This window comes from Girardinichthys multiradiatus, chromosome 9 (genome assembly GCF_021462225.1).
Source record: "Girardinichthys multiradiatus isolate DD_20200921_A chromosome 9, DD_fGirMul_XY1, whole genome shotgun sequence".
NCBI lineage: Eukaryota > Metazoa > Chordata > Actinopteri > Cyprinodontiformes > Goodeidae > Girardinichthys > Girardinichthys multiradiatus.
Window position 1 is genome coordinate 9,608,155 of NC_061802.1, and position 16,599 is coordinate 9,624,753.

Genomic DNA, 16,599 nt, shown 5'->3' on the forward strand with positions numbered 1-16,599 from the left:
CTGTCTCCTAATTTGTAATTGGCTACAAAATGCAGCTAATCAGTTGCAGTCTCTGGACCTGGGATGAGAACTTAAGGATGTTAACAGACTGTTACTGGTATTTCTGTACAACCTCAGACACTTCATAATCTCTACAACTAATTGGTTGCAGTGATATAAATAGCTGCATGTATATTTACTAGTTTTACATATGAGATTAATGATTCCTCTGGGGAGCAAGTGGGGACATTTAGTTGAATTTTTCCTTAAAACCACTAGACAAAATATAAAACTAACAAGACTGATGGTTTTCTAAGACAACTTGAGTCTGAAACAATACATTTTTTTTAGTTTTTAAAATGATCTTCTACAGGTTACCCAATTGCTTTCAGCGCAAATAAAAATAAAACAGTTTGTAAGCTCATCATTTTAACAGTGTATTCCTCTGAGAGCGGCAGCACACTGCTGGCCCTACAGCTATAAAACCACAATGACGCAAATCCAGGGGCCACATAATTTGCTGTAAAACAGGAGATATTTAACCCTTTGTGGTCAAGATTAAATTTTGCCACATGGAAAACACGAAGACCCTGTGTTGGATATACAGGGGTTGAACAATGAAACTGAAACACCTGGTTTTAGACCACAACAATTTATTAGTATGGTGTAGGGCCTGTTTTTGCGGCCAATACAGCGTCAATTTGTCTTGGAAATGACATAAACAAGTCCTGCACAGTGGTCAGAGGGATTTTAAGCTATTCTTCTTGCAGGATAGTGGCCAGGTCACTACGTGATACTGGTGGAGGAAAACGTTTCCTGACTGGCTCCTCCAAAACACCCCAAAGTGGCTCAATAATATTTAGATCTGGTGACTGTGCAGACCATGGGAGATGTTCAACTTCACTTTCATGTTCCTCAAACCAATCTTTCACCAGTCTTGCTGTGTGTATTGGTGCATTGTCATCCTGATACACAGCACCGCCTTCAGGATACAATGTTTGAACCATTGGATGCACATGGTCCTCAAGAATGGTTTGGTAGTCCTTGGCAGTGACGTGTCCATCTAGCACAAGTATTGGGCCAAGGGAATGCCATGATATGGCAGCCCAAACCATCACTGATCCACCCCCATGCTTCACTCTGGGCATGCAACAGTCTGGGTGGTACGCTTCTTTGGGGCTTCTCCACACCGTAACTCTCCCGGATGTGGGGAAAACAGTAAAGGTGGACTCATCAGAGAACAATACATGTTTCACATTGTCCACAGCCCAAGATTTGCGCTCCTTGCACCATTGAAACCGACGTTTGGCATTGGCATGAGTGACCAAGGTTTTGGCTATAGCAGCCCGGCCGTGTATATTGACCCTGTGGAGCTCCCGACAGACAGTTCTGGTGGAAACAGGAGAGTTGAGGTGCATATTTAATTCTGCCGTGATTTGGGCAGCCATGGTTTTATGTTTTTTGGATAGAATCCGGGTTAGCACCCAAACATCCCTTTCAGACAGCTTCCTCTTGCGTCCACAGTTAATCCTGTTGGATGTGGTTCGTCCTTCTTGGTGGTATGCTGACATTACCCTGGATACCGTGGCTCTTGATACATCACAAAGACTTGCTGTCTTGGTCACAGATGCACCAGCAAGACGTGCACCAACAATTTGTCCTTTTTTGAACTCTGGTATGTCACCCATAATGTTGTGTGCATTTCAATATTTTGAGCAAAACTGTGCTCTTACCCTGCTAATTGAACCTTCACACTGCTCTTACTGGTGGAATGTGCAATCAATGAAGACTGGCTACCAGGCTGGTCCAATTTAGCCATGAAATCTCCCACACTATAATGACAAGTGTTTCAGTTTCATTGTCCAACCCCTGTATGTATAAATTTCTGACAAATATTTCTGCGACTCAGCCCACTTAATTGTGGTTTCTGACTAATAACCATAAATTCAGATTAATCCTTTCTCCTTACTAACATCAAAGATCCATTCTGTGTGCACTGCAATTGGATAAAAAATATATATATCTAACAGTCATGCATCATTTTCTGCCACCTTTTAGTGACTGTATTCTAGGTAGCCATTTACTGTAACTACTGTACTGTAAAGATGCATTTTTTGACTTAGATTTTATTACTAGATAATTAAATATATGTTAAAACAAGGTTCGGGTATAAAATGAGTCTTTTCAAGTCAGTGAGATTGTTAAGACTATTGAAAGCTTAGGTGTACAGTATGTACTTACTTTAGGTGCAGTTAGAGATGTACCAAATAAAGGTTTCTTGGCTAGCTTTTCATGGTTCCTTTCAAAACTCCTTAGGATTTTTATTGGTAGAATCTAAAAATATTTCCTTACCTATTTGATCTGAAGTGACCTGTGGATGCTTGTTAATTGGTCTCACTCCTTCTGTCTCCCTGCAGTCTTTTCCACACCTGTTCCTAGTTTCCCTTGATTACCTTGTCTTGCTGTTCATTGGTTCTCCTTGCATTTCCTGTTTGTATATATGCTCCTTAGTTGCCTTTGTTCCCCGCCGTGTCACTGTCATCGTGTGGTCATAGACAGGTTAGATTTTCATGTTAGGTCACATTAGATTACGCCTGGTTCCTGTGTCCTGTGTCTTGGCCTGATTCTGGTTTCTCTGCCTGGTCCGTGAGTGAGAACAATAAATCTCGGACTTTCCTTCATTATCTGACTCCTGGCGTCTCCTTCTCTGCACTTTGGTCCTTCCCAAAACCCAGTCATGACAATTATGTCATAAATTTCCACAAAACCTATGCTGGTGCTGTGTTTTTGTCATCTGAACCATTCCATTGCTCAAATATCTACATTTGACCTGCAATGAAACAGGCATATTTAAACTTATTTTAACTAAAATTTCTGCAAGCCACTGATACAAACGATTTCAGCATTTCTACAGGTTTTTCACAAGCATCTGCTTCACATAAGGCAATGAAGTTATTTTATTGTACCCTGGCAAGGAACTGTAATACTTAATTTATATATTAACTGACATTTGCATACTCCTCTTGTTAAAAGCAGGATATGTCCCCTTTAAATATCATCGCTACTTCTGATGTGAACAATTCTAGCTTATTTTATTGGGGATTGATTTAGATATCAATAAAAAATTTGTGGGTTAAACCATCTTTTTCCACAAGTTTTCAGTGCCTTATGTAAATAAAGGGTATTCCTCACAACTTTACATTCAGATAAGATTTTGTTTTTGTTTTTGTGAAAGTACCCATATCAACATTGATACCTTTTCAGTAGTATTGTATTTAGTTAAATTTAGAATAATGAGCGAAAATAATTTTTAGGACATTTAAAATAATTTCTTCATATTCAGACCCCCTTGTGCACTATCTATACTCAATATTTGGTATATTTGGGTTTTGAAATGAATGACATAAAATTTGTTGGAATTTTGACCCATTGCTCCTGACAGAACTGTTGTCACTGTGTCGGATTTCTGGGCTATGTTGCTCACACACCTTTTCAGCAAATACAGAGAATGATACCACCACCAGCATACTTCATATTCACTTTTTTTTCCCAAAACTGATGGTCATTCTGGGCAAACTACTATTTTTGTTTCATCAGAGCACACGACATGTCACCAGAAATGTAAGGTCTTGGTCTCTGAGTGCATTAAAAATCTTTCAGCCCATGTCAGTACAGGACCCCTTTTTACCAGCTTCAGCCAGCAACTTTATTTAGACCTTTGCTTTTGTTCTGTCATGGCAGCGCCTGTGAGTGGGCAGCAAAGCCTCGGTGACCCATCCCCCCCTTGTCTGGTGTCATGATGTATGTTTGGATGGGTTGTACTGGAATTCTAATTTCCCCTCGGGGATCAATAAAGTATCTTTGAATTGAATTGAATTGAATTTATTCACACATTTTGTACCAAAACACATTAATCTCTGTGACAAAGTACATGTCTTTTTCCTGAAAGTTAATATTGCTGGAGTATGTTGTTTATTGAACATGGCACCTACTGGCATCTGGAAATTGAGCCACACTGGTGGATAATCCTCTTTTTGTTCTCTTGCCTGATTTCTTTAGATTTTCCTGTCATGTCACATAAGAAAACAGTGTCTTTGAGGTGAGCTCTAAAATACTTTTCTAGTAGAACCAACCACTCAAAGCACTTAACACTAGAGCCATATTCACGCAGTTGTTCTCAGAAACATGCACACATCCATACACTAATGAGCATATGTAACAGGAGGAAGATGGAATCAAATCCACAACCTTTGGATTGCAAGAAGACCCACTGAGCCACATTTGTCCCTAAACCATCCCATCAAAAGCTTACAAAGCTGTGACATCAGAATCTGGGTTTTCCAAATTGTTTTGAGGTATAATATCCTTAATGTTCTCTCTTGTATTTTGGTATTTAAAAACTAAATTAACCAATTACAAGGGAAATGTAGGTAAGCCTCTGAGATTGAAGAATGTAAAATGAAAAAAACTTTTTTAAAAATCGCTTTCATTATTCTAACTTTTAGAAAATATAAATATTTTGGTCAATCTAACTGATCTAAAATAGATGTATTCCTCTCTTCTCATTTACTCAAATTACAGCAAGTGGCTTCTGTCCATGAATCTGGTTCTATTAAATAGTCTGCTAAAAGACTGCTCAGCAGCAGTGAGGACACATCTACAGTTGACATCAAAGTGTTGTGTGGTTTGAAGAAAGAAATACATTTTGTTTTGATTGGGATTTTTAACCAAAACAACCTTATAAGCACAATGCACCTTTCTTGTGATCTATTTTATTCATTTTTTAAATTATTCAAACGCTGAAGACACTTGGAAATTTTCCGGTGTGGAGTCTAGACTCTATTTTATCTACCAAGCAAGCCATTTCTTTTTTTGTGGTGGAAATGTCCCATCTTTCCCTTTGTGCCACTTCAGGGAAAAGTTAAGTGGTGTCATTTACGTCGACTATTGGGAAATGATTCGCTCTGTTTTTAGCTTTGTTAGATAACTGGATAATCCAGATGGACCGCAACTCCTCTGTTACAAGAACAGCCTCCGGTCGTATATGTAATACATATACGCAAGTAGGTTTCATCGAATCAGAAGCAAGAAGCAAGACTGAGAGAGACTTCTTCAATGGAAAATAGGAAAGTGTGTCAGAGGGGTGAAGGAAAAAATGAAAGATTGGACTCTCCTAAAGAAGGGGGTTGCACATTAAGACTCAGGGATGTGAGCATAGAAGAAAATAAAAAGAAGTGAATACAAAGCAAAACAAGGTGACAATTGACTGGGGTTACTCGTATGTATTTTCACTAAACGTTTTTGGGTTTATTGTTGTTAGAAACAGTTGGTTTAAACTCTTTTGCTTTGTTCTTATATACATACATTTGGTTTTAAAAGTAGCTTTGTAAGAAACCTTGCTCTAATTTAACACTTGAGATGATATGGCCAAATAGGCCTTCATTCTTACTGATTTTTGTTGCAGCAAAGTTCATAAAGAATTAACTTAAGTTTGTATAGTTAAGCCCAAAATAATTTATACCCCCGCTATGTTTAGATTTAAAATTACCTTCATTCAACTAAGACGTTTGTTTCTGAGACTGAGATCTCTTAAACAAAGTAAAAGCAGTATCTATTTGGAAGATGTTGGGACCCACAGCCATGGTTACAACTTGAAAGGCCAGTACAGACTTTCCTGGAACTTTCAAAATAAATTGCATTAACCTACTTCCGGCACAGCCAGGAGACGGGGTAACTCCAGACTTCCTGTGACGTCACTGTCCAAATAAAAGCACCGCTCTTGCTACATCCTGCCTCTTCCACATGGCCTCCAGAGGGACCGGATAGGGGGGAACAGCGCGTTAATGTCTCTTTGCTGGCAAACAGACAGAACTCTTCAACTAGATCTGAGAGTGTCATACAATTATCGATCATATGCACTAAGATAAGTACAAATGAATAACTGTCTGTGTATCCGGTAGATTCATTCATGAATGGGAATTAAGGTACAAGCCTGGCTTTACTTTCTCTCTGAGGCCTGCAGAAGCAAACGGTGTTCCAGAGAGTTCTCTGCAAAGCAGAGTGGAGCAGTTTCCCAGTCTGAAAGGACAAAAGGAGCCTCATCCTATGATAACGTGCAGTATGGTCAGCGGACAGAACGAGCCGTCTTTCATCCACAGCTCCGGAGGTTAGCTGGAAGCTGACCCTTTGTTCACAGAGCTTTCTTCAAACTTCGTCGTCGCCCGGACAACACAACACGTTCATACGAGGTTTGGTGTTTGGGGAGAGTAGAGAAAGATTTAGATTGAAATGATCTGAACGTTTCATTCTGTGAAGTTTGGTTTTGTTTGCATGAAACTCAGCTATCTTGGTGCTAGCAGGCTATCTGCAGCACATGTGCTCAGCTTTGTGTTCTGTGTTTGTGGGTTTTTAAAGTTTAGACAAACTTTATTTAAAGGGTGATTTTAAACACAGAAGATTGATCATAACGCGCCGTCCACGCTCATGCATTTTAACCCTTTTATTTTAAAGGTGTGTGTTTGATTTTGGTGCTAAGCTATTAGCTTCCTTTGTTAGCTTTCACTGCTAACAAGCTAAGAACACGTGCTTGCCTGCTAGGGAACATTTAACAGAAAGGTTGTTAGTTTTCAATCCAGTAAATAATTGTCCCTAAACATTATTTTACTAAATCTGATAACTAAGTAAACACCATTAAGCCCGATTTCTCCAGAAAGATTTGTCTCTTTTCCAACATTCCCTTAATATGTTTTTAAATATTATTTTAATAAATAAAGGCAGCTAATTAGACACCGTTGAGAAATGGTCATCCAGAAGATTGGTTTTATTCAGCAGATCAATCTTAAAACATTATTTTATTAAAATAATATTTTATCTGATCTTGCATTGTGAATGGTTGTCTAAACATTTGCTGATTATTGCCTAAGTTGGTTCCAAGACTAACTTAACTTCACTTCCAGATTCTTCAAGATAATCCTTGGTTCTCAAACATAAACATTGCATGGTAATGTTGCATCACTCTTTTGGTCATGGTTTTCAATCATCTTTGATCCACTTGTTTATATTGTATATAGCCCATTAATCTTCCCTATTCTTTAATTCTGCTTGGTAGTTTAGTTGGATTGTTTTAGCTTGTTGATTGAAATATGTTTGACTTTGAGTTGACTTATTTTTGTTAATAAATTCTTGTGTTTTAAGAAATTGTGTGAATTCATTCCATGTGTGCAGAGTTTTGCTGTTCAATAATGTCAGAGCTCGTCTCACACCTTTCTATTTTGTCCTAATACCATCGCCTTACTGGGCTGGTATTCACAGGATAACCCTTAACAGACCAAAATATTATCTGATAAAATATTAGTATTAAATATTAAATAAATAAATAGGGCTGCACGGTGGCACAGTTGGTAGCACTGTTGCCTTGCAGCAAGAAGGTCCTGGGTTCGATTCCCAGCCAGGGGTCTTTCTGCATGGAGTTTGCATGTTCTCCCTGTGCATGCGTGGGTTCTCACCAGGTACTCCGGCTTCCTCCCACAGTCCAAAGACATGCCTGTTAGGTTAATTGGTCTCTCTAAATTGACCTTAGGTGTATGAATGAGTGTGTGCATGATTGTTTGTGTGTTGCCCTGCGATGGACTGGCGATCTGTCCAGGGTGTACCCTGCCTCTCGCCCATAGACTGCTGAAGATAGGCACCAGCTCCCCTGCAACCCACTATGGAATAAGCAGTAGAAAATGACTGACTGACTATTAAATAAAATTCTCAGATTCATAATAACAAAGAAAATAATTTCTCTATTTCTATTTGCATTTTCAAAAAGTAACATGTCAATATGGGTTTTTTTCCCATCTCGGTAATCAATAGAAGAATTTAATTGAGATTTTAGCAATCAAACTCTTCTTAGAAATGCCAGTTATGAAGGGGTCAACAAAAATCAACCTAAGTATTCTGCTTTTTATGCACTGTTAGTAACACTGTTATATTTTATGAGGTTTAACCTACATATGGAAAGCCTTTATTATTATTTATTGTATAACTCCGCTCTGGTTGTTGATTTACTATTTCAATGTAAGCAGATAGAAATACTTCTAATGCTGATTCTGAAGTAGCAACAGGCACACAATTCTGTGTACATTTTGATAGATACTGAAATGCTGATGGATACTGAGATCTTGATGGATACTGAGCTGTACGCAGTGTTTAGTTGGAAAAGAAAAAATCTGATCTACCTATGATCCACTCAGGGATTTGATAATTATGGTAAGTAATGTGCTCTCAAAATATAAAGCATGATCTGGATGATGTAAGTGTCTCATCACTAGAGGATAAGTCTATTTTTCCTCTTGGTTTTTTTAATCATCCCCACATTCCAAAAAGTATGTTAGGAAAAATCCCTTATTGAACAAAAACAAATCTCCCTACCAGGGTGTCTCTTCTTTGTATTACCACTGCTCATCATCACTGAGTCTGTGACATGTAGTCTGGGAAGCGACCTTGCAGACATCTGCTGTATGTTAATGTGTGCAAAGACATTTCTACTCATACAAACATAAGCACAGTGTGTGTGTCTGTCTGTCAGCCTTATGTCACATTAGGACAGCCCTGTCAGATTGTGCGTTGGCTGTGGTGTTGAGTCTGTGTCACTCAGTGTTCCCATCTTGGCACATTAGAGCCAGACCTCTAAATATGCAGCAAACAGAGCCACATCAACGAAAATGAAGGGTCACACAGTGGACTTAAAAACACCTTCATAACAACATATTCAGTGTCATTTTCCAGCTCTAACCTGAAATGGGAGGTTGATGCTATATTTTTCTCATGTGGGTCAGGTTTAGTTCATATTTAATCTGCTAAAAAATTATGCTTTTTATGCTAACTATTTCACATCAATGGTAATTTGCATTTATTTTGGTTGCTTCAACATCCATGTATAAACAGTTTTTATACAAGTATTTATATCTGTTCACATTTTGTCATTTTACAATTATACAAACTATTTTAGTGGAATTTAAAGACGACACAAAATAGACCATTATTTTGAAGTCGAAGGTAAAAACACATTCTCTTTTTTGCAAATAAAAAGACTATAGGCCTGTTTCCCTAACGGTTATGAAATCCTTTGAGCGGCTGATGTTGAAGCACCTGAAGGACATCACAGGCCCCTGCTGGACCCCCTGCAGTTTGCCTACCGGGACAAACAGGTCAGCAGATGATGCAGTAAACATGGGACTACACTTCATCCAGCAACACCTCGACCACCCAGACATCCTCCACCAGAAGCTCATCCAGCTCTCCCCACTTCTCTCACCTCAGTGGACCAGTCTGTGAAACTCTTGAAGCTTACAGATAACACCACTGTTATTGGTCTGATCCAGGACAGTGATGAGCCTGCTTACAGACAGGAGGTGGATCAGCTGGTACACTGGTGTGATCAGAACCACCTGGAACTGAACACACTCAAGACTGTGGAGATGATGCTGGACTTTCGGAAAACAATATCCCCACATACACCCTCAACATCCTCAAAAACACTATCTGCTGTGGACCACTTCCAGTTCCTAGAAAGCACCATTTCTCAAAACCTGAGATGGTCCTTACACATAGACAAGGTTCAGAAGAAGACTCAGCAGAGACTGCACTTCCTGAGGCAACTCAAGAAGTACAATAATCCACAGGAGCTGTTGGTCATCTTCTACACTGCCATAATTCAGTCTGTCCAGCTCAGTGTGGTTTGGCTCATCCACAAAACAGGACAGGTCCAGACCAAAATGAACAATCAGGGCTGCAGAGAGAATCATCAAGGCTGACTTTCCCTCGATCCGGGACTTCACGGTTCAGCAAAAAAGCAACTAAAATCTCTGCAGACCCCACACACCCTGCACACAAACTGTTTAAGCTTTTGCCTTCAGGTGGCGCTACAGAACGCTGTCTGCTAAACCCAGATGCGACAGAGACAGTTTCTTCCCCCAGACTGTTTCTCTGAACAACACTTGACAGTCAGAGTTCCAGAACAACACCATGCATACTTGAACTGAACTCACATTATATTCTATTGTAAAGTCAATTGTGTATCGATGTACATTCAAAAATACTTTCTTTATTATTGAGAGCAGAGTGTACTGGAGTCAGATTCCTTGTTTGTCTGTACAAACTTGGCAATAAAGCTGATTCTGAAATGAAAGTCTGAAAAGAATGGCAGGCCTTTGCATTTAGGAACCCTGAGTCAAGACTTTGTTGAACTACCTATCCTTGCTGGTAACTATTTTTGGGGGGTATGTATGTAACAGCTTTACTCGTTTAAAAATTGCAAATCATCTTGTTTTGTTTAAAATAGAGCCAGCCTAAGCATCCGGGGATCAGGCCGCTGAGGTCTCCACCTTCGTCCGCCACCCAATCCTCTTTGCACCGGTCCCTCACGGTTCCCCCTGCAGGTGGTGGGCCCACTGTGGGATGGCCTCGCATCTTTCATTCGGGCTTGACCCGGCCGGGTCCCGTGAGGAGCAACCCAGCCACCAGGCACTCTCCGGCGAGTCCTGACCCCAGGCCTGGCTCCAGGGTGGGACCCCGGCTCCGCTGTACCGGGCGACGTCACGTGCCTCGATATTTTAGTCCTCATGAAGTATTCTTGACCGAAAGAACGAGATTCCGGATACAAGCGGCTGAAATGAGCTTCCTCCGTAGGGTGGCCAGGCACTCCCTTAGAGATAGGGTGAGGAGCTCGTCCATCATTTAATGAAGCAAGGACGTTCCAGATATTTAACAACATTAGGATTAAAGCCTTTATCTTATGTCCCATTCACATAAAAAGAAACACAAAAAAACCTCCAAATATTATATTCCATAGTGGTCTTCTAGAAAGGATGGCAACCTAACTTTAAATTATAATATCTAATGCTGAGGGGGAAAAGTTTGGGAGAAGAAAGAATAAGGAAATAACTCAAACTTTCAGAAACTACAAGAACATCCAATGAATTGACGTAACCGGTCTGATCAACTAATCTGAAGCAGAATGTGGGAAATATTTGGCCACATTGCTTAATAGCCAGCCAACAAGAAAAGTTATTATATTTTTTTGTACCACATTGTTCAAACTCAGTAGGAATCATTAAATATAAAACTGTTATCGTAAATAAAATACCATCTCCTGCTGGAGCTACTTTCCATTCAAGGTTCTCAAACGGTCATTCGAATTAATAAAAACACGGGCTTACAGGCTTATCAGTTAACTTAAAGCTAACCAGTCATGCATTATTTTAAAAGTCATTTACAATACAATATACTCACCGGTCTCTTTATTAGGGACACCTCGCTAGTACCGCCTTAATCCTTCGTGGCATAGATTCAACAAGGTACTGGAAACATTCCTCAGAGAGTTTGGTCCATATTGACATGATAGCATCACACAGATGCTGCAGATTTGTCGGCTGCACATCCATGATGCAAATCTCCCGTTCCACCACATCCCAAAGGTGCTCTACTGGATTGAGATCTGTTGACTGTGGAGGCCATTTGAGTACAGTGAACTCATTGTCATGTTCAAGAAACCAGTCTGAGATGATTCGTGCTTTATGACATGGCACGTTATCCTGCTGGAAGTAACCATCAGAAGATGGGTACACTGTGGTCATAAAGGGATGGACATGGTCAGCAACAATACTCAGGTAGGCTGTGGCGTGGACACGATGCTCAATTGGTACTAAAGGGCCCAAAGTGTGCCAAGAAAATAACCCCCACACCATTACACCACCAGCCTGAACCGTTGATACAAGGCAGGATGGATCCATGCTTTCATGTTGTTGACGCCAAATTCTGACCCTACCATCCGAACGTCGCAGCAGAAGTCGAGACTCATCAGACCAGGCATCATTTTTCCAATCTTCTATTGTCCAATTTTGCTGAGCCTGTGCGAATTATAGCCTCAGTTTCCTGTTCTTAGCTGACAGGAGTGGCACCCAATATGGTCTTCTGCTGCTGTAGCCCATCCACCTCAAGGTTCATCGTGTTGTGCGTTCAGAGATGCTCTTCTGCATGCCTTGGTTGTAACGAGTGGTTATTTGAGTTAATTGTTGCCTTTCTATCAGCTAACTGTAAACCGTAGAGATGGTAGTGCGTGAAAATCCCAGTAGATCAGCAGTTTCTGAAATACTCAGACCAAACCATCTGGCACCAACAACCATGCCACGTTCAAAGTCACTTAAATCACCTTTCTTCCCCATTCTGACGCTCAGTTTGAACTGCAGCGGTCTTGACAATGTCTACATGCCTAAATTCATTGAGTTGCTGCCATGGGATTGGTTGATTAGAAATTTGCGTTAACGAGCAGTTGGACAGGTGTACCTAATAAAGTGGCCAGTGAGTGTATTACTATACAATCACTCATATGAGAGATACTTTTTATGTGTATTATGAGATTTAGACAAATTTTTATTGAACATAAAAGTTATTAGTCATTCATTTTAATGATTCAATACCCCATCAGCATGTGATAAGACGTTGTTTTCCCTGATTCAGAGTTGAGGATATTTTCAAGACTTGCATGTGCGTAAAAGGTCAGACCTTGGTGTGTTTACTTGAAGGAAACAACACGGAAAAATATATTTTCATGCTTTGCTTTTAATCACTTGATAAAAAAGTATTTCAGATTTATTTTTAAACACAATATACAAGATCATACCATACATTGCGTGAAACATTTATTAACCCACCTCCAACAACTGGTGGACTTTAACAGATTAACAATACAAAATAAAGGAACCCATCTCTCATGCACCAACTACGCCAAAACAAATTCCTTGTATGTCCAAAAACGTACTTGGCAATAAAGCTTTTCTGATTCTGATTCTGATGTAGATAGTGCTAAATCTGGCTAACCATTTGGACACAACTAGGACCAAAAAAGCTTGAACATAGATAACATTAATACTGACAAATGTCTGTCAAAACTGCTAACAAGTTTGGTCAGAAGAGTTCGCACATTTGCACAGTCAGTTATATAAGATCAGGATTTGTTATTGACTCAAAACAACTCACATCAGTGCCAGGCATATTTTAGCATGCTACTGATAATATCTCCTACTTTAGGTGAAGTGCAATTCGTGTAAAAGGAGACGATTGTTTTGTGTTTGTCAGTCAAACTTCTGTCTGGCTTATGTGAGCTGTCAAATCTGACAAAATTAAGCTATTTGTGAACTTTTAAACTTAGCAACACCTATGCTTCAGTATTCCTTAGCTAACTTGTATGTATCCTATATCCAAGCCTATAAAGTTTAATGTGTCCTCCATGTGACCTTTTGGTTACCAATTTGCTGATGTCACATAAAAGCCTTGTAATCCCAGTTAGTTATCTGAAAGCTGGGTTTGATTTAAAGAAAAATAGAATATAAGGTTTTCTGTTGAATTCATTGTAAAATTTATTAAATTCAAGAACATTTTTGGTTTATGTTTGTGCATCATTAACAATTTTAATGTCTGTGCGAAATTACGTAACACAAATTGAGATTTTATGTAAAAGAAAAAGTAGTAGTTACAAGGTTTTCATATGACAACATACCTTTTTAGCCGCTGCTCTGCTGGGCACTCAAAACATTGTGCGAATATATATGTATATATATTTATATAAAAACAATATACAATTATATAAAAAAAGACTCTATTCCAGAGTCCTCTACACATTAAACACCACCACTTCCAGGTAATGCAAGTGCATATAAATTAAAATAGATTTTACACTAAACCAATATTTCTTATTTACAAGTTTAAAGTAGAGAATAAATACACACTGTTATAAACAGCAAAAGGACCAAACAGGACCCAACTTGAGCTCATAACGACAAACAGCAGAGACTAATTTGTGGAGTGATTTTGGGGATGGTAAGGCCTGATTCAAACACACAGACGATCCACTCCCATTTAAAACATGTATACTGCACACAAATGATTGCCACTTAAGCATGCTTTTGGGAAATGAAACCAAGTACCTTTGAGTATCAATAAACCTATATGAAAGCGGACAGATTTATGCAACTAGGACACCCATTATGATCAGTTGTAGGAAGGTCTGCAAACCGTTTTAAGCCTTCAGGACCATTTCTCATGTCCTTACAGTTCCAAAGCTTCACTGTGTCTCTCTGAATTCAGATATCCTGTCTGGAAGGTTTGGGAATTCAGCTGACGTCAATGAGCAGATCCTTATCACGAGGAAGAAATACTTGTCCTGATTGTTTTGGGGTTGTTGTGCCAGAGCCCAGAGGAGCGTGTAAACCATGTGAATTCTGTCCATCAGCGGGTTTTAGACAGGCTGCTATAATTGCAGCTTTAATCATCTGGGCCTGGTCCTGATTGCAGAAAAGGCAGGGGAGCGTTACATCAGACCAATCTGGGTTCTGAACCTCTTCTGGCTGACAGGATTGTTAGGACTAGAGCATACCTGGGAGCTAAAAATAGACTCATTTCGTCCTTGGCAGACTTAATTTCCCATTTTATCCTTGATCCAGGCAGCCAGATGTCAGGAGCCATTTGTTTCACTACTAACATGTTATGAAAAATTTATTTGGATCAAAAACACTTGGTAAAACTATGTGGAAATTGAAAGAGTACACAAAAAATAGGGCATATCCTCAAATTGAAGTTATGGGGTGAAAAAAATCAGGAAAGCTCAATGGTTTACAGGTCATCAAAAACAAAACAGTGGAGGATGGAAAGAGATGTGTTTAGATGCAAAATTGACATTCACTGACTGATACAAAAAGCAACATACCAAATATGTAACATGACCCATAACTAAACATATGTTTGGATGTTACCTGTGCTCAGATAGAAAAAAAAAATAGATTAATGAATGTGGACATTTTCCCATTTAATGTAGATGAGTCCAAGAACTGTTTGTCGACATTTGCTTGGATTTCTCTATTGCCCAATACGTGGAAGACTTTGCTCTTTAACATACAAAAACTGTATTTTCTCTTTTTTTCATAAAGGAAATAAAAGCATTTCACAAACACTAGTGTGTTCAATAAATAAAAAAGAAAAACTATTATAAAGACAGTTGTAAAAAAGGCACACAAAAAGTCCTTTGACAAATGGTACAGAAATAGGTAAACACGTTCTCTTGCTATACAAATGTGTCTCCATCAGTAGATCTTACTCTATGCTACTTCAAGATCTTATATCTGTAGAAAAAAAAAACATCTTAAGGTACAAAACTTCTCTCAGTAGTGTCATTGTCCATATAATGCCTGTCCAGAAAAGATGAGGAGCCATTTTCCAAACTGGCTGAAATCCTTCAAGCTCCACTTTCGCCCATCAAGACTAAAATTTTCGCAGCAAATATTTCCTGAGAACTCTGAAGCCACCTCTGTGAAACTGTCCATCTGTGTCTGGCTTCAAACACCCAAGTGCAAGTTTTCCCTGTGCGGGCCAAAACTAAGCCCTTGCTACTGAGGGCTTACTCAAAAGCACAGCTGCAAGAGGGTATTTCCCCCCCTTTTCTAAAAACTTTCAAATCACCATGAGAGCCTCTCACTCGAAGCCCTATGTTTCTGTGGGTGAGGCCTCATGCGTCACAATCTCTATTGCGGTCATGGGCTCGATCATGGTGTCTTCTTCCTCTGCCTGACTGTCCAAATAGTCCGGAGGAGGTGAACGGGAATTTGTAAGATTATCTTCCACCTCTATTTCTTCTTCTCCTTTTTCATCCTCCCCTTCACCGTCTTTTTCCATCCCGTCCAAGTCTTCCTCCTCCAATGTCAAGTCAAATTGAAATTTCTCCCCACCTCCTTGTCCTCCTGTGCCTCCGCTCTGTCCATGTGTGCCCTGGTCATAAAAAGGCGGAGAGGGACTTTGAGGAATCATGCTCTGGTACCAGTTTCTGTTGTCTTCTAATGTGTCCAGAATGTCCTGAGCATCAGGGTGAACCAAATCGGCCCAGGTCTCCCACAGGGGGTGCACAATGTAATCAATGAAACCCACCTAAGAGAAAAGAAATGATCATTAGTTTTTTTGTGTGTTTTGTTGGAGAATATGTTTGTAGTTCTACGATTTTCCATTTTTGCTGACATACCTGGCTCTTCTCCACAGAGGCTGTGTGCTTATCACACATGGGACTGATCTCCATCCCCCTCTCCCTCTCTCGGTCTCCCTGGTGGAAGAACTCCTCCATTATACGATCAGTCCACTGACGGTACAGCTCCAAGGACTTTGTGGGGTTGCTCAGATCGGCACAGTGTACCATGTTGCGCAGCACCTAGGAATCAAAATGTAAAATATTGAACCATATGGCATAAGTTGAAGTTAGGAAAGCTTACCATTTGCTTACATAATCTAGAGCTAGGTATTTTTAGAATTCTTTACTTTAAATGTACCTGTATCCTGTCTGTGTAATTGTCAAGCAGCAGCACTCCAGAGCTGGTCACCTTCTTAGTTTCAACCATAGTCTTTAGATCAGCCAACAGACTCATGTGTTTGGACATGTCGGTAGCCAAAACCTATAATAGACAAGTTAAAGAAAACATTATGTTTGGCAAAAACAGTGTAATGTTAAAAGATTGATATAATTTTTGAATAGTTCAATAGGCAAGGGCCAGTCATCAGTATCAAGGTATACTGAAGTTTTAAAACCTTCCACCAAAT

The 16,599-nt window shown here is 39.6% G+C and overlaps 1 protein-coding gene across 5 annotated transcripts in view; it reads right to left on the reverse strand.

Annotated features, from left to right (window-relative positions):
- Positions 1 to 12,565: 12,565 nt before the first annotated feature.
- The window catches only part of pde4ba (phosphodiesterase 4B, cAMP-specific a), a 253,062-nt gene continuing 249,028 nt past the window's right edge, over positions 12,566 to 16,599 (reverse strand). For all 5 annotated transcript variants that reach the window (XM_047375965.1, XM_047375966.1, XM_047375967.1 and 2 more), the window contains 3 exons: positions 16,332 to 16,454; positions 16,031 to 16,213; positions 12,566 to 15,939 (listed from right to left, as the gene is read on the reverse strand). In XM_047375965.1, coding sequence (XP_047231921.1) covers positions 15,502 to 15,939; positions 16,031 to 16,213; positions 16,332 to 16,454 — 744 coding nt within the window. In that variant the 3' untranslated portion in view covers positions 12,566 to 15,501. The remainder of the gene's footprint in view (positions 15,940 to 16,030; positions 16,214 to 16,331; positions 16,455 to 16,599) is intronic.